The 21,815-nt window shown below is 54.1% G+C and overlaps 6 protein-coding genes across 6 annotated transcripts, besides 2 other annotated features; 5 read left to right on the top strand and 1 right to left on the bottom strand.

Annotated features, from left to right (window-relative positions):
• Nucleotides 1–415: 415 nt before the first annotated feature.
• Nucleotides 416–4,529: a sequence feature (pseudo-gene of triacylglycerol lipase).
• Nucleotides 3,888–5,669: a sequence feature (possible transcribed region).
• A 1,282-nt stretch (nucleotides 5,670–6,951) lies between these two features.
• Nucleotides 6,952–9,882, top strand: CYME_CMT553C (hypothetical protein; the record flags this gene model as incomplete). The annotated part of the gene is made up of 1 exon (XM_005539449.1): nucleotides 6,952–9,882. The coding sequence occupies one exon, from the start codon at nucleotides 6,952–6,954 to the stop codon at nucleotides 9,880–9,882; it is 2,931 nt and encodes a 976-aa protein (XP_005539506.1).
• Nucleotides 9,883–10,107: 225 nt separating this feature from the next.
• Nucleotides 10,108–10,389, bottom strand: CYME_CMT552C (hypothetical protein, conserved; the record flags this gene model as incomplete). The annotated part of the gene is made up of 1 exon (XM_005539448.1): nucleotides 10,108–10,389. The coding sequence occupies one exon, from the start codon at nucleotides 10,387–10,389 to the stop codon at nucleotides 10,108–10,110; it is 282 nt and encodes a 93-aa protein (XP_005539505.1).
• Nucleotides 10,390–10,658: 269 nt separating this feature from the next.
• On the top strand, nucleotides 10,659–11,225 carry CYME_CMT551C (hypothetical protein, conserved; the record flags this gene model as incomplete). The annotated part of the gene is made up of 1 exon (XM_005539447.1): nucleotides 10,659–11,225. The coding sequence occupies one exon, from the start codon at nucleotides 10,659–10,661 to the stop codon at nucleotides 11,223–11,225; it is 567 nt and encodes a 188-aa protein (XP_005539504.1).
• A 905-nt stretch (nucleotides 11,226–12,130) lies between these two features.
• Nucleotides 12,131–13,228, top strand: CYME_CMT550C (unknown homeobox protein; the record flags this gene model as incomplete). Its single annotated transcript, XM_005539446.1, has 1 exon — nucleotides 12,131–13,228. The coding sequence occupies one exon, from the start codon at nucleotides 12,131–12,133 to the stop codon at nucleotides 13,226–13,228; it is 1,098 nt and encodes a 365-aa protein (XP_005539503.1).
• An 883-nt stretch (nucleotides 13,229–14,111) lies between these two features.
• Nucleotides 14,112–14,822, top strand: CYME_CMT549C (hypothetical protein, conserved; the record flags this gene model as incomplete). The annotated part of the gene is made up of 1 exon (XM_005539445.1): nucleotides 14,112–14,822. One exon carries the CDS (start codon nucleotides 14,112–14,114, stop codon nucleotides 14,820–14,822), a length of 711 nt encoding a protein of 236 aa, XP_005539502.1.
• Nucleotides 14,823–17,586: 2,764 nt separating this feature from the next.
• CYME_CMT548C (hypothetical protein, conserved) lies at nucleotides 17,587–20,424 on the top strand (the record flags this gene model as incomplete). Its single annotated transcript, XM_005539444.1, has 1 exon — nucleotides 17,587–20,424. One exon carries the CDS (start codon nucleotides 17,587–17,589, stop codon nucleotides 20,422–20,424), a length of 2,838 nt encoding a protein of 945 aa, XP_005539501.1.
• Nucleotides 20,425–21,815: the final 1,391 nt, after the last annotated feature.

Here is a 21,815-nt window from a genome sequence, read left to right as displayed (position 1 = left end):
TTGCTCTTGAAACTAGGGCTTGGCGAGGAGCTCTGCACACGCGACGAGCGGCGTTTGATGCTGGCATTGGATACCTCTGATGCGAGACTTGAACCCGAACGCATGCGCTCGAAGAAGAGGGCACCTGGTGGAGCGCAGGATGGCGCCTCTGCAAAGCGCGACCACGGGAGGTCTGCATCCGTTTCGTCGTCGTCGTCGTCGTTAGAGCCAGAGCACGAGGATGACGTGCACCCAGCGGCCAAGAACGCGTCTTCCGTGAGAAAGAAAAGACGACATCATCGGCGACGATCATCCAACAAAAACGAAACCCTGGAGAATCCTCAGTAAGCTAGCATTTGAGCGAGATTGCCGCTGAATCATCGCCGTGCCCTGGCCCTGTGGATATCGCATGATGCATCGTTTACAGCGTTTCAGTCATGATACTGGGTGGTGATTATCGCCGCCGGAATACCTCAGGACTAGATCGCGGATCGTTGGAAGCTACGCTCGCGTCCATCGCGTGTACCATGCGCTGCAAAAGTGGTGCTTGTCTGTAGCTGCTCAAAGAGCACATGATCGCTTGCTGTGCTGCGAGCACCACGGCGCCGGCCTCTGTCGGCAAACGCGCTCAAAGGCGTACTCGCGACAAGCATGAATTCAGCAGGAATATTGGCGCTGGTTGAGGCACTACGACTGACTATCGAGAGACCAATCTCAGCAACCGCAGCATGCGTCGATCACTGGGGCGCAGCTTAAACTCCAGCATCGATGCGGCAGTGTCAGAGCCAGACCTGCAGACTAGTGGACAGAGCGCAGCATGCCTCATTCTGGATTTCGCAGAAGTACCCGCCAGAGACGCTTTTCAGGGTAGCCAGTGGCGGATCGCGTCTATTTCGCTACCGGGAATTCGGACGGATTCCGCGTCCAGTCGACCGGGGACGGTTCACGCTCTCCACTCGGACGTCAACGCGTTTCACTTTGGCGATGAAGGTGCTGCATTCATCCACCGACCAGTCTGCATGACGATTCGACGAACATCGGGCGGAACCTTTGATGCATACCTCTGGAGCATGATTCGCAGAGGTGTACTTTTTTGCAGGTCGTCGAGGTGGAGCGTGTGGCGAGAGCCACATATTTGAGCGACCTCGCACCGGGCGTGATCCAAGACACCATTCGGCTGATGCTCAAGCGTGCCTCGCGTACCCGACATGTCGTTGCTCACCTTCGTGATGCTGGTGTGCTTCTGTGGGTAGCGCACTTGCGCCCGTTTGCGAAGCGTAGCGGACCTTGAGGACAAGTGGCACGCTCCAGCAGCCATGCGCTTGCATAGGTCATGCATTCATCATGTGATGCTTTCCAAAGCAGCACCTAGGGCGGGGTCATCAAACACGTCGTGGAAATCCCAGAACTGCACATTCCAGCGGGGGTGGTAGCGCCGACACCAGCGCTCAAACCCCTGGATATATGCGGGTCGCAGGTGCGCATCCAAAGCGTTCCGGAACGCTACCATGGACTCCTCGATGATCGAGGGATCCATGAGAATGCTCCCCAACAACGGATCCAGCATCATCTTGACCGGAACATGCTCATAACCCCAGAAAGGCAGTTTCGTCCCGATATCGCCGACCGCTGCCCATCGGAATGAAAACGGCACATGTCGCTGGAACGCTGCAGCGAAAGCGCGATTCCCGACTCGAGGCGACCCAAAAGTCACACACATCACCAGATCCGATGACAGACGCAACGACTGTGAATTCTCAAAACACGTCATATCGAGGGCAGCGATGCTTGCCAGAGCCCCGCCGAGAGAGTGACCTCAAAAGATCACCGGTTTGTGGTTGCAAGATGCACTATCCAAGGAGTTCATCGCACTACACGGTTGCGCTTCGCTCGCATCTGCTGCTGCTGCTGCTGCTGCTGCTGTAGCAGTTTCGCTTCGACACCGCGCTGCGGTCTCTGTACCCGCTAAGCTCAGCTGCTGTTGCTGCTGCCCGTGTTCACAACCGCCATGAATATCCGCACTGGACACCTCGGGAAAGCGGTTCGATGGTTGCACGCGCCTATCCAGGCTGGTAGCGACACCACAAGTGGCATCGCCGCAGGTGCTGCTCAAGGGCGCGCAAGCCGCATCCACTGCAGTTGGTGCAGTGCTCGAGGGCTTTGCAACAAGCGGTTTCAGCGTCTCCATTAACTCTTCACGCACGGATAAATAGGCGTGCAAAAATCCATCGTGCACCATTGTAGGCACTCGTCGCCCTATGAGATACGAAAAATCGTCACCAGCCTGAGCGCGAAAATCACCAAAGCGCAGGGAACGGATCCCGCGTACGCTCAGCATATACTGCCACCATCGACGATGTGCAAAACGGCCTCCAGGATCCACACCGAGTTCCTGTGACAGGGCATCATCAAGACCGCGCTCTATATCCGAATCGTCCTTGGCAAAGGCCTCCACTGATGCCTGGTGCTTCCTAGTCGAATCTATTTCGCGCTTGCTATGTGTTGCGGGCGGTATTTGCGAACAAGTCGCAGCCGAGGTGCCGCTACGCCCGGCAGCCAAGGCAGTGGTGCTTACAGCATTCGTCGTACGAGGCATTCGAGTTGTACCGTCGACAGTCGCTTTCGCCGGTGACTCCCGCAACGACCCGCGTTGACCGTGTTTGCTGCAGGCGCTCAAGCGCCACGTATCCTGTATTTGCGGACATTCACGTGCATGCAGGTGCTCCTCGAGAGGAACCCGTCGGACATTCATATCTGTGCGTAAATTTCTGGTGCTTTTGGTACCGCGAAAGCTCACCACAATCCTATCCGCCAAGTCAATGACGAGCACATGTACATCTGTAACGGCGCTGGAGATATGCCGCACGACTCGTGCTTGCAGGGGGTCCATTTCGCCCACACCATAATGATTGAACATCTCTGCATACATATGCGGGTCATGCCACGGTCGATAGGACAGGTACGCCATGTTGAAGATCAAAACATGCGTCTCGAGGACAAGTGAGCGCGAGAGCCAGCTGTCTCCATTTCGCAGTGCTTCCTGCTCAGTCTGGTAGTAGAGGTTTGCTTTGCGCAGCTCTCGCTCTGCATCCAGTGCGTCCGCTGGCCACGGTGCCGCCTGGCTGGCGCTGTGCGCGGACAACTCCCACTCGGAGGAAACGCTCCTTTGTGGGGCTCGCTTTTCTTGATATGCAGCTGGGTCCGGAGCCAGCGCAACGATCCAGGGCAGCCAAACACCCAGCACTGTCGGAGGTAAATGCACATAGAGCAGGAGCACCGACCATGTAAAGAGCATCGCGAAGGCACCACCATTGAATCGTGCAATACCCAGCAACCGCAACGGTACGCCATCGAGGGACGCGTTCGCGCTTGGTAATGGTACCAGGCCCACTGCGATGGTATCGTTTGCAATCAGGAATATATAGGATATCGCAGTAAAGACACGGTAGAAACGAGCACCCATTTGTTTGTGATGACAACAGGTATACGGCAGCTGCTGGAGCACTCGGAAGGCGCGGTAGAGCTCCATGGCAATCCAGCCATCGAGGAAAATGCGCATGGTAACCACGAGCGCGAACGTAAGCGAGTAGGCCGCTTGTTGTTGGTGTCCACGCATAGCGAACTGAACCAACATGCCCGGCCAGGTGAGTCCTAACGTCGTTCGAGACCAGCCGCAAATGGCTGTCTCCACGGCGGCGATGATCAAACAGAGACCAAATACCACGCGGTTTCGTTCTAGAAACGTGTGGCGATCCTTCATATCACGATAGAGTCGTAGAATAGCCATGGCGTGTCCATAAAAACCAAATATCCAGAACCATTGCCAGACCAGGTCGGAGACATAGAGAATGGCGATCGTGGTGCCGCTCGCTTCCGATATCGTTCGTGCAATATTGCCTATAATATTCATCGTAAAGAATATAAATAGACCTTGTAGGAAGCAGCTGCGCATTTCGAAGGTGCAACGGATCCATCCATACCGATAGAGACGCAAAAAGTAGACGATCGTGAAAGTAAGCTGGAGCACGCAAAAGCAGTACACGACGACGCGGTCAACGAGGTTGAGTGCCGGGAGTGCCGCTTCGAAACGGCGTGCAAACAGACTCATTGCTAGCGTGTAGGTGACGGAGAGCACGATTGCACTGCATATGTTGAGAATTTGCCAAGTTACCTGCTTCGAGGATAGCGTCTCAAGGAGGAACTTGGCTTCCTTTGGATCGCTTCGAATCTGTGGTGGAGCAAAGAAACTCGACAAACGACTGCGGTGACGTGCACTGCTTCGACGTGTGCGCGTGCCTCGTTCCTGTCCATTATTGAGTTCGCTGCTGCCTCTTAGCGTGCTGTCTCCAAATGTCTCCGACTCGAACGAGGAGACGGAGGTACCACGATCAGCCATGAGGGCAGCGTGCAAGCAGAACTAGAGTTGCATATTGTTCGGTACCCGTGCACTGCAGTGCAGAGTATACGGACCACGAAGCATGAATATGGCAAAGAAGGTTCGTTTTTATGTATGGAGCGGTGCGTATGCGCATCCGCTCACACACGTTCACAAGCCCCAAGTCGGCTAGCTGAGGATTCCCAAACTGCACTGTACTGCACTGCCGTTCTTGGTCGTTCGAATTCTGTCCATCCAGAAACGCATCCCATGCGGACGCTCGAGACGCTCTCTGCTCACCAGCGCGACTCCATGAGGCTCCATTCCTGCTATGCGTATTCGTATGCTATGTTGATGTGTATAGCAGAAGGTCGAGATGTAGAAGCAATGTGCTGTATAGATCGTAGACGAATAGAATGTTAGATATATATTCTTTACTGAACGGTGCAAGGTGGACTGCATTCCTCGTTCAGGTACGGTTCACCACAGTATTCAGATGGACGAGGAACACTGAAATAAAGAAGCAAGTACATGCGATCCGCACCGAAACCAGATATACTCAAAGTGTGCTTGCGTTCACTGGTAGAAAAACGACCCGTTGATTACTTTAGGGAAGGGGAAAGCGACGATGATACCCATCACCTCTATCTGTTTTTCTCGCCAGCTAATTCGTGTGATCCTGAATGCACTGGCATGCAGTCGCGATAAAGTCCTGGTTCATGCACAGCCGTCTTGTATCGAATTCGCAACGACAGCGTTCCCGGAACGTCCCGATCGGCACGAAGCACAGAGACGTAGCTCTGTCTTTTTCAGACGATGCGACTTTCTTTGGCCGAAATGGTCGGGGCGTACATGGGTAGTCGCGGAGATGGAGCCAGCTGTATGTATGATCGAACTTGATGAGAGCGAGGACATCATCAACTGTTTGAGCTGCAGTGGATTCATTTGGCGGCCGCAGTTTCGCTCAGAGAGAAGGCTCGTAGAACAGCACACACTGTACCGAATCGTTGAAGAAATTTCCCCTGACGTCTGACGACGTCGTCCGGTTGTACGGCTTGGTATTTCACCATTCCCCTTGCGTTCGAATGTTTGCTGATTCGATCGGAGAATAGAGCTGCTTTTCATTCCTCGATATAATCCGTGGTTGAGCCCCATAGAAAGTGTTTTTTTCTATTATGAGACGTTTTTAATGCTCAACGGGGCGAGTCGCTGCAGCGTTCAGCACACATTGGTACCTGGCCACATTGCGTCCTTCGTCTGCAAGCCCTTCTCGCTCCGGTTAGCTCCTCATCTAACGGCATAAAGAAGCGCGCCATTTGAAGAAATAAGAAATCCAAGGGATGAGCTGCGGTGTACACTTCAGAACATCGAGATAGAGAGAAGGCAGCGGAGCGCTTCGCGCGATAGAAAAGTACGGAGAGCTGACAGAGCAGTCAATGGTACTGAGTACTCGTGTTCTGGCAATCCTTGCATGGGTGAATTCAACAAGCGGCAATATATGCGAGGAGTTCGTGAAACGAGACTCCAACGTCACCTTCAGTATCCGACGATATATAGTGCTGAAGAAGAGAACCGAGGAGCTGACGCGATGCAGGTTTATGGGGCAGTCTCTCAGACTTGAGGTGTGCAGGAGGAAGCTGACGTCAATAGGTGGTGGTCGGTCGAAAAAGGCTTTACCTCTGCGAAAATTGCTTCGCCCATAACTTGCGTTGGAAAAGCAAAATCGCACACATGAAGACTTTGTGATTTGAACATGCTGTTGTTCGGGAAACAACAAGATGAAAGGCTTGTGCATATGCATCCGATAAGGATTTGGGTTATTTTAGGTACCCTTGTTCCAGCGTGTCGCGAATGATCTTGATTCAGAGGTCGTGACGAATTCCAGCGACAAGGCGTCATTGAAATCACTCTGAAAAGACGACAGAGCATTTGAAAACTGCATATGAGTCCGAAAGTCCTTACTGCTTCTCCTCAAACGCCGAAGTTGACCATTTAAAAAAGTTGGGAAGAGAAAAATGAAGAGCAGCAACAGAGCGACAAGTTCAGAGTTGCATGTGAATCTCGCAGTGGTTTAGTGCACGTTACCCACTTGGAAAAAGAAGCAGCTTCGTGCGACCGACTGTATGCATCTACTTCGACGCACGCTGAGCGCAGAGAGCTAGGTCGACGTGTCCATAGGTATCTTTTACAGCTTTCGATCCTGCACAGCTTCTTCCAATGCAGGTCTGCGGGTACTCGGAGTCAGCTACATGATTAGGTTCGAACGCAAATTACCCTCGATTGGAAAGAACTTCCATGATATCCTTGTGTAGAACGGCCTCTATACAGCAACGCAAAATCTAATGCAAGCTATCCATTTTTAGAAACGTAAAACTCATGATGAAATGAGGCAGCAGGCTGGCGCTTGTCAGCAGCCGAAGCAACATCGAATTCGAGATCCGCAGGCGGCTAGCCTCGGCGAGAACACCCGTTTTCTCAGACGCTGAAATGCGAGCCGCTGTACAGAGGTTTTTCGGATGCGACCCGTTGTGCTGCTGCTGCGGCTGCTGCAGCTGCTGTTACAAAGGCCCACCTAGTTCCTCGTCGGTCCCACTGTCATGAACTCGGAACTGGATCAACGGGACGCCGCCTTCTCTAGAGACGAATTCTCTTTACTTTTGGCGGAACCCGCGCTGAAGAGCCTAGAGCAGTGCTGCACCGACTCTGAGCTGCGAGAGTGGCTCTCGCTTCTTGTCACACACTACCGAACTACTGAGTGCCCCGAGCCAAGGTTTCTCGATGATACGCTGGAAACGCTACGACGATGTATAGCAAATGCCGTTGAAGAGAATAGAGAGGCGCAACTGCCAGAGGGTGATATTTACGATAGCGCTGGGGAAACGGCTGGGCCGCTCGCTCTAGAGTTGCTGCTATCAAGCCTCGATCTCATTGCCAAGTCGGTTCTGAAAAACGCAGCTCTCGAAATGCCAAGAGACCACGGAACAAGCGAGGCGTCGGATCGATCAGCCGCGTCAAAAGCTGCTGGAAAACACGCTAGTGCCGTTCGTTCAACGGCATCCACTGCGCTGAGGCTCCTGAGCGGCTTCTTCTCTGCAGACGATTCCAGCGTGGGGCCTGCCACCAGTGACGCGCCCAGCGAAAGCGCGTTGCATGTCCTTCTACACAAGTTGCCATGCTTATTACAGCTCGTTGCCGACGCCTACCGTGCAAATCCCGTGCTCTACCGCCGCTGCAAGTCCTTTGTGAATAGTTTTCTAGCGGAACACCTCACCGCGTATAGCTGTGCTTTATGTATCGCTAGTGCGGATATTTCGGAAGGAAATGTTCTTCCAACGTCAGCTTCGCTCGGTTTTCTCGAAAGCATCATCAAGCTGAGCACCGGATCCGATACTGTGCCTCCAGCTGTTCTCTGCGCTTGTATCAGTAAGCTGACGACTGCGATTGCGCTTGAGCAAGCGCAACAGGGACAAGCATCGTCCCGGAACGCTGGAGCGAGCCAGTCAATACTTACGGATCCTTCGCTATCAACGTTGCCTCGTGCTGGACTAGCGCTATCTGAGGTGGCGAGCGGGAAGGCATCGAACGCTCCCATGGCTAATTCGAAGGCGCTAGCAGCTGAGCACAGGCAAAGTGCGCTCCAGAGTCGCGAGCAGCGTCGTGTGCTCGCTGTGTTTCTCGCTGGCGTTAGCGCTGAAAATTTGAAACGCCTACAGAACCTTCATGGACATGCGCTCACCGTGCTGCAGTTGTGGATTGATCACATCAAGCCCAGTGACTTGGCCGCGGATGAAATGCTCTCAGCATTCTCCATGCTCATGGATGCTACGATTCGGTACTACCGAGAGCCAGTGTGCCCGCTGCTGCTTCTGCAAGCAGTGCAAAGTTTCGTGCATCGCTGTTCTTCAGAGAGGGCCAAGTATCCTCTAACTTTTCTTGATCGTATTCGCGCGGCAATTGAGACCGTCATCGGAATTGCCGGTGAGGACTGGCAACCGCTGGGCGCCCGCGATCCCCAGCAGACGCAACATGAGCGCAGCGTGCGACTCGCGTTTTCCAGCCTCGGGTTGGAGTTCCTGACTGCGTATGCGATTCCTCTCGTCGAGGCCGTCTTTCGCGAGGACAAGACAATGCGGAGGAAGCTCATCAGTGCAATAAGCGATGTAGCATTGCGCATTCTCAAGGCTCCATCGCCGGAAGACCCCGAAAACACGCCGCCGGCAATCGTCAGGGAGCTGACGGCGGCATTGGACCCGAGGCTGCACAGCTTAGGTCGGGGACTTGACGCTATGGCCTACGACTGTGACATTCAAATTTATGCGGATGTAGCAGCGGGCTGGAGACCTTGTTTCGAGGGAGACCTGCAGGTCGCGTACAAAACCAGGGCCGCTCTGCTCATCTACAAACTTTTAGAACCGTCCATGTTGGATGATTTCGAAAATGAAGTCACTGAATCCAGTGAATCTGGTGGGCGCTCCCAATGGCGAGTGAAGGACTTGCAGGAGCGACTCGTTTCCGCGTTTGAAGACATCGCCTTTTTTCGCTTTAAGAATCGAATGATGCTGCTTCTGCTTGGTCAAAGCCTGGGGGCAATTTTTCGACATAGTGACTCGCTCCAGATCGCTCTCATCGGTGAAAGCAGCACCCGCAACCAAAGCCAGTCGGTAACCACAGCGGCACTGTTCCAGGCGCGAGACGTATCCGCCGATGAAGCGCGCTCCCTGCGGCGCATCGCTTTCATCCTCTTTCATAGTCGCGTGGGTGAATTTACGTCCCAAAGCCGGTCTCTACTGCGCAGAATTGAATCCGACTGGCGCAAAAATGACGCGAAGGTGTCCGCGGCCTGTTTCCTGCTCCTTCGTGTCATGCTTCTGCGCTTTCCGCCCGAGCATCTGCTTGGCTCGCGGGCGACACTCTTGTCAGAAACCTTACGCATATTACGTGGTGCAACGGGAGAACCCATTGCTGCTCTTGGCGCTATCAAATTCGTGGATCAGCTCCTTTTGCTGAATATGCCCGAGTTCAGCTATGCGCTACCCATGTTCTTGGCAATCGAACCTTATGCCGACGGATTCGCGCCCGAGCCTTTGCTTTCCAGGGGCATATTTGCGGAAAACGAGCCATTCAGGAAGCCTGCGCAGAGCATCGGCACGCTCTTGCCTCCGTACGCTGTTGGCCAGAGCGCGAAGCGTCAGGGAAAGCCGATTCTCGTCGAACTGGCCGCAGGCGTCGAGGACTTTGGTGATGCACTGCCCCCTGAGGCCGGTAGACCTATCCGAATAGATCCTCAGCGGTTTCAAAGATCGAGGCAAAATCACTTATCAGTCAGTGCAAAGGAGACTCCCCAGTCCTCGAGGAGTGTATCGCCCACTGAGGCGTTACGGGCTCTTCGTAGTTATGCGCGGGCACTCTGTGAGCGTTCCTCAAACAAGTCGCTCGCCTATGCGGTGCCGTGTATGATGGAAATCGAACACTGGATAGAAAGTGAGTTTCTTACGATCCACGAACTTTGGAAAGAGATTTTGGCGTAGCTGGTTCCCTGGAGCGGTTGCTTCGGGTCTGTAGCGCTCGACACACAAGCACGAACGCTTGTGCTTGAAGCTCCGGGCTGAACCTCCGAAGCGTTCTGCAAAGCATAAAAGGAGCTCAGTGATTCCTAGCCTATGCCCGGCGTTGCGTAAAGCACAGGTCATTCGGCCTGAAACTGAAAACCCAGCCTCGTGATACGTAGTCGACAGACGATCTTATGCATAGCACTAGTTATTCGGCTCGAAACCGAGAAGCCGACCCAGTGAAGCACGAAACGAATAGCAAAAGCCCCCCAGTGTCCCGATGGCTGTAGCGCAGTACGTGGACGGCACACGTACTGGGTGACCCGCCAAGTACCCGAAAAAAGCAGAGCCTGCAGCCGATGCAACAACGACGGCGTACTCCTTGGGTTTGAAGTTGAGCAACACACGTGTGAATGACGGGTTCGGATCGATCGGCGGGTACGGTGTCGAGACTTGCTTCGACGCTTCTTCGGTAGAGAGTACCATGGTGTCTTTGCTCAGCGAGCCCCAGCGTTCCACGTGTCCAAGAACTACACTGGTATACTCGTGTGCTGCAAAGTAGTCGACAGGAATATTCTGCCCCACAGGGGAAACGTTCTCGGTAGCGGCACCGGCTGGAAGTCGAACGCGTGTCTGCCGTGGCGCTTGCGTTGGACGTTCCAGACGGTACGCTGACCGCGCCTGCCGCGTGGCTGTTCCTCACGGGCGCCTTGCCCAAAACTGTGCGTTGACACAGCCGGCAAAGTTCGTTACTGATGAGCACTACAGCAATGGCACTGCCGGTACCCTTCCTGCAAGCTCGGCGAAACCAGTCGGCGCACTTTTCCGTGTTCGCGCTGCTCTTTGCAGAGACGATATCGTATTTTCAGAACAGAGTCGACTCCATCGCTGAGCTAGAGGAGCGACTGCTGGACCTTGGCCAACAAATCGGTCGACGAGTACTGGAACTGGTGTGGCTTCGAGAAAAGTTCACCCGAAGGGAAATCGACGTTCTTGGTGCGCTGCGCTTCACCACCACGACAGTATGGCGCTTCCTTTTCGGCAAGTTTGCTGACTCGCTGGAGCGAGTGAAAGACAAGGAGAACGAGTATATTATTGTGGACAATACGATGCTGTTCGCTCGTTTCATCAGCGTGCCAACGGAACTGGAAGGCTTGAACTGCAATGCGCTCATAGCGGGCATCGTTCAAGGAGTACTGACAGCAAGTGGTTTCCCCTGCCGAGTCGATGCACATCAGGCACCACCGGCAGACGCAAGCGAATATGTGTCGCGATCGCTGTTTTCCATCAGGTTCTTGCCCGAAAGCAACCATACGTTCTGATAAGTTCGTGATCACCTGCGTCGCATGCCCTGTGACATGGGGTAACGTACCATCGAGGCTGTTCATTGGTAAGGTACACATCGAGCTTGAACGAAGCAGGTACCAGCATCTGGTTTTGGGGATGTGGAAGCGGTATCGAGTCAGTTGATGTACTGCATTTGTGCGATATACTGGAATGCACGCGTTGTCGCATGAAACTACAAATGCTTGGCGACGCAAATGGTTTGGAGTTTCGAGCGCCCCTCTATATATGGAGCGCATAGCACGGCAGCTGTTGCAAACGAAGGCTCGGAATCCGTGCAAATCGATACAGAGTGCTCCGTCAGACGCGGTATTCAGCATTGCCGGGCGATCGGTGTAGGGAGTAGACGTCTGCATCGGATCCCATGGAAGCGCACTTGTGTACCAGGAAACGTAGCTGCTCGTACGTTTAGGACTGTGAACACGGGCCTGCATCAATCAGCACCTTGTACATTAGCGGTCTATGCATTGAAGGCGAATGCTCATTGAACAGCAGCAGCAGCAGCAGCAGCAGCAGCAGCCTCGGTGTTTCATCGACGTGCGTGTATACACGCACGTGCGCGCGCACGCATGCATGCATGCGATGGCGCGCGCACTGCCTTGTTTGTCCATGCATGTGTTTCGTATCTGTGTAGAGCATGGCTGCTGGAAGAGAGGTGCGTATCGAATTCTTTTTCTAAGAGGCACCTCTCATCCATCGTCACTCGGCGGTGACGTGCATTTTAGAGCGTGGCGTCACATAGTGGAGGACACAAACCTTGGGTTCGGTGTTCTGAAGGCGTCAGCTAACGGTAACACTTAGTTGACGTCACCAGGATTGCGGGTATCCGACGGCGAATGCGACGGATCCTATTGCGTCCCTGATCCCGAAAACACCCTGCAGAATGTCGAGCGATGGTAACCGCGGGCTCCCCGAGACAAGGACAGTTGTAGTCGGAAGCCCGGGACTGCAAATCGGTGCGTTTACGACGCAGGATATGAACCTCGACTACCAAAATCGACTTCGAGAGACCCGACTGCCTGGACGGTTCGATCAAAGCTTCAAAGGACTCGAGATGATCGCAACCGCTGCTGTGGCTGTAGCACAGACGCCGCAATCCATGGAGATTGCGGAACCCGCATGCCAGTGGGATAAACCGGATCCCGTATCGCCTCGGGATACGCATGGAGCTATTGGTGGGCGCGGGGCTGATACTGCGCATGACGAGTACCGACACTTCGAGCCTGAGCGAAAAAGTTCCCGCCAGAGTCGGCCGAAACCGTTTACGTCCACCAAAAAAGGTGCCCGAATATTCACTCCGGAGCAACAACAGGTGCTAAAGGCAGTGTATGCGGAGAACCAGTATCCATCTCGCGATGATATTCAGCGTCTCGCTCGAGCATTTCAGCAACCGGAGGCAAAACTAACCACCTGGTTCAACAATCGCCGCGCGCGCGTCCGGCGATCTCAGCGGAACCAGCGCGTGTCGCCATCGACTCGAAGATATGGCAGTGAACAGTCTGCGACCGCGTTATCCTCGCAGTCCATGGAAAGATGCGCATCTGAGTGCGTCACCTCCGCAACTGGGCACCAAACTGTGCCATTGGCACGGAAAAGCAGTCGCAGGGAGTCAATCTTCGACACGGAGTCGACAGCGCTCGCCGCACATGCGCCATGGGTCCATTCTCCATCCCAGAGTTTGATGAATCCCTCTGGCAGGCTCGACGCCCTCAATGCGCCGAGTCTTTCCGTTTGTGGCGACGGATCCTGCAAGAGACAAATGGTATCCCAGTTTGAAGCCGGCGAATCGTGCCGCACCCCAGCTGTAAGCAGGGAAAGGAGGACGCTCACGAGCATGGATTACTTGGAATGTGCCACTCTCAGGGGTATTGAAAAGTTTGAAAATGGCTCGGGGCGCGCGCTGAAGAGCGACGAGGACTTTTCGCCCACAACACTTGCCACTGCGGACACGCCCGGCAAATGGCCAACTTGCCGGCGCTGAAAGCAACGTGTTCATGGACGTTGCGCGGTATTCTGAACAAACCTTCATCGTCTGGAAGCATTGTCGCTAGTGCGCGCTGAATACACGAAAGCGAACGCTCGCGCTGCGACTTTCCATGGCATGCCACAGTCCTCATATACCCTATAGAGACTCGAAAGCACCAAGTTCAGAAATGAGCTCTTGATCGTCGGCCTCGGTGCGTGCCTGAAAGCAACGTTGCACGAACTGTCCCGCAAACCTTGCATGTACGCGCGCTAGTGGAATCGTTCCGTCCGCAATTCGACGCGCTGTAAACATTCGTTATCCCTGAATTGCTCATCAGTCGCTAAAGAATAGCAGTGCATGGAATCGAAGAACAAATTTCCATGAAATGAAGCTCGGACGTTCTTGGTATACTCTTGCGATCGAGATTCTCCCGGTCCACGAACGATGAAATCAATCGAATCCTTCCACGGATGCGCCATTGCGATCGCGAATTACCTTAGAGAAAGACATCGCTCCGCGGATCCGAAGACGCTTCAGCGCTGTACATGCCGAAGCGGCACCACGAGGTGTATAGTCAAAATCGATATTTTAATCTTCAGAGAGCAATAGAACCCGTCAGATTCCCCTGGATGCGCCATGACGACTTGAAGACGCACCAGGGAGTCCATCTTCAGATGCAACTTGAAGACGCGCAGCGACGACGTGTTCATCGATTGCGTTCCCGCGCGTCGATCTTGCGCGTTCTGCAGCGTTGCCCAGCCGCAGTGCCGGTCAGAAGCAACACCGCATAGGCAGCTTTTCCTAGTGACGCTCCCTTTTCTCGCGAGAAATACCCGCTAAATGCTTCAAGCTGAAGTACCAATATATAGAATCGCTTTGAGTGCTTCCTAAACTTGATATGGGTCGTAGACGAAGGGACCTTCCGTCGAAGGAGAGTCGTAGGGCGAACCGTGCGGGACCTGCGGCTAGGCAGTTCAACCGCTTGTTGGCACCGCTTGGAATGCGACTGCTGCCTGTGCCTGGAGATGGAAACTGTTTCTTTCGCGCATGTGCTGTTCAGTTTCAGATTCTAGGTCGGAATCATGCCCCTCGAGACATTTGCGACCATATGAAACTACGACAACGGGTGTGCGACTACCTGTGTGAAAACCGCAAGGTCTACGCACCCTACCTGGAGGCGGAGGCACTAGGAACCGGCTGCAACGCAGTTGTCGACTTTGACGGGTACGTGAAAAAGATGCGTGTCGACGGGGTCTGGGCTGGCCATCTCGAGGTTCACGCCCTGAGCGCAATGCTCGAGTCGGAGATGATCATTTATCTTCTGGACGCGCCGTCGTACCGTATCCGTCACTCAGACGGCCCCGTCCAGCGGGTGCTTCGGCTTGCTTACTACGAAAATCAGCATTACGACGCCGTCTTGCCAACAGATATCCAACACCCTGGAGCATCAACGGATATGGCAACGAGTCACGTCCCGAGTTCGAGTCGGATACGCGACGCGCGCTCGCGGAAAAGCCGCCGAGGATCGGCGCGATCGCCCGGCATGCGGAGCCTGCCCAGCATGCCATCATCTTCACACGAGACTGATCTGCGCCTCGTTGAACTTTGAAAGCGTTGATCTGCCCATATCCATGCCAGAATAAATTGGACCAGGCCGTCTTAACTGGGCACACACACACACAGACACATACAGTAAAATCTGGGTCTCTTCCCAGTATCACGAACACAAGCATTTGTGGCCTTTTGGTGCGACTGCTTGCTTTTCTTCTCTCTAATCTCTGGCTAGACGTACGCCGATCTCACCGTTCGCACGAGATTCGTTGTCCGCAGTCGGACGACGTTGAAGGTATCGTTCAAGATCGGATGTTTCGGTTTTCCATTGCTGATGACGCATTTCATGCCGCCACCGAAATTACGATGAATGCATCGCTTGCCATGCTTCACGTGTCTAGTACACAGCCTCGATGCGCGCTTTCCAGCGGTGATACTTGGCTGCTGTCGGGAGTTACCGGATGTCGACCGCGTAGGCTCCTCGTGCAGCCCAGTGGTATGAAACACATTGCTGCATCGCTTGGCACATGCAATTGACGGGTACTGCGGGATCCCATCAAAGCCGTCTTCCGTTGATGTGCCCCATCCCGTATTCTACGATCCGGGGCGTGTGTTTTGAGCGACGCCCTCGGCGAGTACGCTGTCCGCTGCTCACGCAAGTGCATGCTGTTCCATTCGATGGAGAATTTGGGGAACGCAAAGCTATAAATGATGAAACAAGTACCAGAAGCGGAATTCAAACTGGGACACAAGTCGAAAAATCTCCATGCATCCACACTAATTTCCTCCAAAGCAATGACGAAATCTACAAAGGAAGGAATCGGTCCGATGAGTAAAGTCCGAGTCCAAAAATCTTTTCCATGCAAGCAGAAGAGACGCGGCCCCTGAGCCCGTATTCCATGCAGGGGTCTCAGACCGTCGTGTAATCGCATTTCGTCGATGGCCACAACGAGAGGAGACTTTCTCTTTCGAACGACATGGATCATTTGATGTGTCAAGCGGAGTGAGTTTTCGGCATGGCTTTATGGACGAGCCATCAAAGGATGACATCCAGATTCTTTGTTCTCCTCATCAATGCATCGAAGCGAATATTTATGTGCAGATGCCTTGAAACAAAAAGATCCAGTAATTCAAGAAGACTGCGTGATTTGAGCGTGCTCAACGTAAGGGAAAGCAGAAGAGTGGATGCTTGAGCGTATGAAGTGGATAATAATTTCGCTAATTCTACGTGCCCAGCTTCGGGTAGGTAGCGCACCATATTGGTAACCATTACGTCGCGAATGCCAATGGCGCAGCGTCGACGAATCCAGTCTAAACAGTCGGCCGGGAATCTCAACACTGCTCATCAATCAATTCGTCCTTATTCCTGGACTTTGATTGTTATGGCTGTGCACCGAAAACATGAGGTCGGAAAGGAATCGAAAATAACGAAGCGTGCGTGCAGTTCAGTGCTCCACTCTGATCTGACACTGACATCATGGAACGCTTTGATATGTGCGCGCGTATACCCGAGACAATCACAGATACAGTTCCGTCTAATCCATTTCAGCGTACCCGATGTTTGCGCAATGAATTCGAACCAACCCTTTACATACCAGAGTGATAAAGCCTGTTCACGGACCTGAACCTCCAGATATTTGGTGCCTTCGAACCTTCAGTGCCTACTGCTGCAACCTGTGAGAGCGGTGTGCGTGGGAGCTCACGCCCGCGGTGGCAACTTGGGAGTAGCGTTGATCGAGGCCAGCCACTTTTCTTGTGAACGCTGCACAGCGACGACATGCGATGGATACCAGCCAAACTTGGTTGCAATAGCGGCAGAATGGGATGCTATCGATACATCCTGAGATCGATTACATTCGAGTCCGTCCGCATACAGATCCCATGTGGTGCGTATGTGTGTGGAACAAAGCACCCGAGAAGAAGGGCACTCGTTCGAAGAGCACGTCAAACTCACTAGGCCAGCGCATTGACCCTACTCCGTTCCTCTGTCGCCGCAATGCCCGTTGACGTCCACCGTGAAATAACAGCTGAGCGTGTGAGGCAGGCGAGTGCGCAAGCTTCTAGAGCATTCGTTCGCACAGGCCGTCTTTCGTGCTGAACGCGTGCCCTGCTGCGTGCCGCTAATCGAGTACCGTCCAGGTACACAGGGACAACTGCAAGCCAGACAGAGCAATAAAGTCTTCTGCTGGACTGCTCACCAGTTCACTTGCCAAAGTCGGAGCAACTGAAAACCCCCGAAGAACAGAAGAGCCCTGCTCTGGTGCACTCGTCCAGTTCGCAGCAAGCAAGTCGTCAAAGCGCAGCTAGCAGCACAGGTGCACTTGCCCAGCGTCCAGGCGCGGCTGTCGATGCTCCCACCAATCTCTTCAAGCACGCTCCCAGAATCCCTCTGTCCCCAGGAACAACGTGCGATAAGAGCACCCACCCGGCATCCTCGGTCTGCATAACGTGCTGTGTGCGCCTTCAAGGGCACGACGGTGTTGCAGCGAGAGCGCTCCTAGGGGAGAAGAGACGACACCGTTCGCGGTCTCTACGCTGTGAGCGTCCAAGCATCAACTCTGTGGCATACACGGGCACCTATTAGGTGTTAGCGTCGAAGTGTTGCAGCGTCAAGCGCTTTGCAGTCACAAGGTACTTGCGGCAACAGCTCTGGTCAAAGCTGCGCGGTGCACTAGATAGCGGCACGGCAGCGGCCTTGTCTCGCTCTCGTGAACGTTCCTGTTATTCGACCAGAACAAAGCGTTCTGCTTTGGGGACGCACGCTCCACAGAAACACCAGCGGACTGTGTTCAGAGTGCAGTCTGGGTGTTCGTTATACACTGATGACGGATGAGGAGTGTCGAATATGCCGAGAGCCTGGTGAGCTCCATCGGCCACTGCGAAGTCCCTGCAAGTGCGCCGGGTCCGTTCGGTACGTCCACGAAGACTGCTTGCACGTTTGGCTAAGAACGACCGGGTACTCGCACTGCGAACTCTGTGGAACAGCGTATCGCTTTGAGCCCGTCTATCGAGCGGATGCACCGACCACGCTGAGGTTGGCGGATCTTTTCTGGGGTCTGAGCGACCTTGTTGCGTCCGGCTACGCTCGGCTGGCTCGTGCCTCGCTGGTCGCTGCGGCGTGGCTGCTCGTCGTGCCGTACGCTACCTGGATCATTTGGTACGCTGGGTTCTCGAAGAGTTGGACAGATCTTGAACAGATTAAAAACGTCGGAAACTTATCGACGATCGTGACTCGGCTGTCGTTAGGTCTGGTTTTGTGTATCCTGATTTTTCTCGCGTGCCTCGGACTGAACGCCATCCAAGAGCACGGTCGCGAGGAGTCGCGCCGAACACTCCAGTCCCTGACAAACCGTCGTGTGGGGCAAACGGGTTACGCTCGTCGAGTGCCGCATCCTCTTCACCGGCGGCGGTCTCTCTGGGCGAGGCAGGGCATTGCAGTGCCTGCGGCAGGCACGCAGTTCCCGTTGACAGAGGAGCGTAGTCTAGGCTCGATGGCAGGTATCGAAGATGATGCAGGCGGCTCTGAAGAGAGCGATGATTCCTGGCCTTCTTCGATGACGAGCACGCCTGCAGGAGAAGGGCGGACAGCACCGTCGGCAGCGCCAAGCCCCCAAGAAACGCAGTGGACGACGGAACCTAACGCTCCTGGGCTTTTCTCTTTCCTTGAGCATGACAGCGGCGAAGACCTTACTTTGTCAGAAGTGCTTGGACTGAAAGGCCCGCTTGTCAATCTGCTGACGAATGTGATCATCGTCGTGATTAGTAACGCGGTGGTCATCGATGTTTTCGCTGTGTCCCCGCTGCTGCTGGGCCGCTTTGTTCTCTCACTGGTTTTCCGGCTTAAGGGGCCTGTCCTCAAGTGCTTAACGCTACCTCTGGTGCACTGGGTACGTCTGATCGCCGATGATGATGTTCCGCGTTCTCTTCTAGACACCGGCGCAGCGGTATCTGCCTCATCGAGAAACGTTCCGAGCATTTACAGTATTTGTATCGGATACGTGGTCTTCCTGGGTCTCATCTTGAGTTGCATACGCTTGCTGGAGCGCGTCCACGTCAGAGGAGGCACGGCGCGCTGGCAACGTTTTCGGAACACCCTCTGGATTCTTACCTTCGTCCAGGTCACAGCGAGAGCGATTCTGGTGATGATGCTTGAGTTCATCATGCTTCCATTGGTGTTCGGTATGGCTGTGGACTTGTTTGCGTTTCCGTCGGGCCTTGGAACCGTGGAGGTGCGCTTCCGATCGATCCTCGAAACCGACACGAGAAATGTGCTGATTCACTGGACCATCGGCATCCTGTACATCTCGGGCCTGTCAGTGCTTATTGGCATTCTGCGAGAGGTTCTGCATCCCCGGTTGCTGCGCTTTCTGCGAGACCCGAACGATCCCGACTTTGATCCCTTGAGGGAGATCGTCACGCGACCTCTGCGGTTTCATCTGCGTCGTCTGGGGTTTTCCACCGCACTCTACGTTCCCGTGATTGGGCTGACGGTCTACGCACCCACGCAAATGGTGCTATGGTTCAGCCCGAACGTCTTTCCCTTGCGTTTGGTTTCAGGGCTCGGTTCCGGTTGGGATATCGCCCTGTGCGCCACAGTTATCGGTTTGTTCCTGTCGGGTTTGACTCGACTGGCACCACTCCGATCGATCACTCAAGAAGTGGTCGCTTTCTGGACACACCACAGCAGCCGTTTGCTAGGCCTGCAGCATCTCGTGATGCGCCCGACACCGCAGCGCACCGAGAGCCCGACTCCGGCTGACGTCACCTCTGTCCCGGAACCGCAGGTTCCTGCTTTCTCCTCGCGAGGATCACTGTTGCCAGTGCGGATCGTGCTCTTCGCTGTGCTCTGGTTCGTATTTATGAGCTGCAGCATTGCACTTGTGCTGGCGATTCCGCTTGTCATAGGTCGAGCTGTCTCTACTTACTTGCATGTACTGGCTGGTGATACACTTGCCGAGATCAATGACCTGATGCTCTATGTTCTGAGCTTAACGTGTATTGGTATCATTGCGACCGCTGCGCGTACTGTCTACCAGACCTATCAGCGCGGTGATCTGCTCGCTCTTTCGGTGTCTGTGGCGGAACACATGACGCAGTTTCTCGCAATAGCGGGTGCTTCGGTCATATGGCTCGTACTCTTACCGTATTTGCTCGGGTGCATCATGGAGCGCAACTTCGCACTGTTGGCTACCGTTCCAAGCAGCGATGTATCCTTCGCTCGCTGGGTGCAGACGTGGCTGCGCGGGTTTTTGCCGCAAAGGGTGCTCTGGCCAGCGCTCTTCCGTCCACGAGGAACAAGTCCGAGCGAACATCCGGCTCTTGCCGATTGTATTCTTCCCGAAAGACTCATCTTTCGGCGAGGTGCGGCCCCAGTACTCGTGTTTACGAATCTTCTACGAATATGTATCTTTACTGCTTGCATTGCGATGCTGCCTCTTCTGTTTCAAGCGCTGCCTGGTCACGAATCCACTCAGTCGGGGATATTCGTGCTCTTACACATCGCGTACATCATGCTTCAACTGGGCGTGCTGGCAGTTTTTGGTCGGGATCGCTTCTGCGACCTCTACAGATTCTTGATCGAGCAGATTCGCAACAAACGTTACCTGGTTGCGATGCGGCTCTTGGACTATTCCGAACGATACCATTTCCATGAGGGATAGCATCGTCGGTACTGTGTTTCTGGTGCGACTGTCCCTGTCGCAGCGTAGCGCTGATAGTTCATGACTCGGGCTGGGCTACAACGCCGCCTTCGCCGCCGCCGTCGTTTTCGTCGACACCTGTCATGGACATAAAAGCACTTGCAATGCCCGCCTGGCTAGGTGGCGTTTGCATACCGCACGAAGCTAGCGTGCCTAGACGACACGCGCTGGGAAAGCGCGGCCTCTGCAACCATGTGCGACGATGGGTACACTGCAGAAAGTGCACGTGTTTGCCGCTTTTGTACGAATGATCCACTAGTGCATTCTATTTCGAAACTCTGCTTGCGTGAATATCAGAACAGCATCGGGCTTTTGTGCGTGGTCGCGTGAGTTCTCGCGTCGAGGCTGGTACCGTCTCGTGCTCATCCGTCGTGTACGATGCACCTGTTGTCTCGGTGTCATGCAGCTGCGCCTGTTCATCGGCGCTGCATTCATCGTCAACACAGGTACATGCGTTTCAAATCGCCAGCGTCACGAGATGCCTTCGTATGCCATAATGGAAAGTACACAACATAGGCAGAGTCACCAGCGATTGCGATATCTGTGCCACGATGAAGGTCGTCCTTCTTGCAAGCATTACGCCTTGCTCATGTTCGCGATGTCGAGGCTGTATACGGCGCGAAGGAGCATCTACGATACCAAAGCGCTGCTTATCCAATGCTGCAAAGTATTGGTAATATGGTGATAAGCACGTTTCCGCGCTTGCGACCGTGAAAGTCGCAATTCCCTGTGCAGTTCGTGGTGCGATTGTTATCGTTCCGGGACACGGCGCATGTCGTCAAACACTCCAGTGCGTGGGGGCTATGGATATGACTCAGAGAGCGAACGCAGAGCTAGACCCATGTCAGCATAATTTGGAATGGGGCAGCCACGAAGCGTGTGTGCTCGCTCAATTTTGGGTCACTTGTCTATGTCATCAACAACAGTATTAGCGGGTTTTATCTGCGGCTTTTTTGTGTTCGATCTCTTGCATCTCCGGTTTTAAATATGGTTGGCTCTGCTTCTCCTCACGATGCGTTTCCGAAAGTCTACGGATGTTAACGGAAGCGTACAGGTCCCGATGTCGCAGCTTCCGGCTGTAGTCGAGGCAATCCATGCCGAAGCGGAAGTTGCGATCCACGCATTGCTTTCCGTTTTCGCACTCACCAAACATAGCCTATTTTGCGCCCTTCGCACCAGTGATAGTTGACTGTGATCAGATACTCCCGTATATCCAACATTCCTTGATCTCTGAAGGCCGCATTGCGCAGCGTGCTTGCCTCTTCATCGCGCAGAACATTCCCTCGACGGGTCATGAGGTCTGCCCACGGTGCCGTATGCTACAGTCAGGCGCTTCTTCGATGCGATGCCCT

This window comes from Cyanidioschyzon merolae, chromosome 20 (assembly GCF_000091205.1).
Source record: "Cyanidioschyzon merolae strain 10D DNA, chromosome 20, complete genome".
In the NCBI taxonomy this organism is placed as follows: Eukaryota; Rhodophyta; class Bangiophyceae; order Cyanidiales; family Cyanidiaceae; genus Cyanidioschyzon; species Cyanidioschyzon merolae.
The sequence above is the reverse complement of the archived record's forward strand: the minus strand, read 5'-3'. Positions and strand labels throughout refer to the sequence as shown.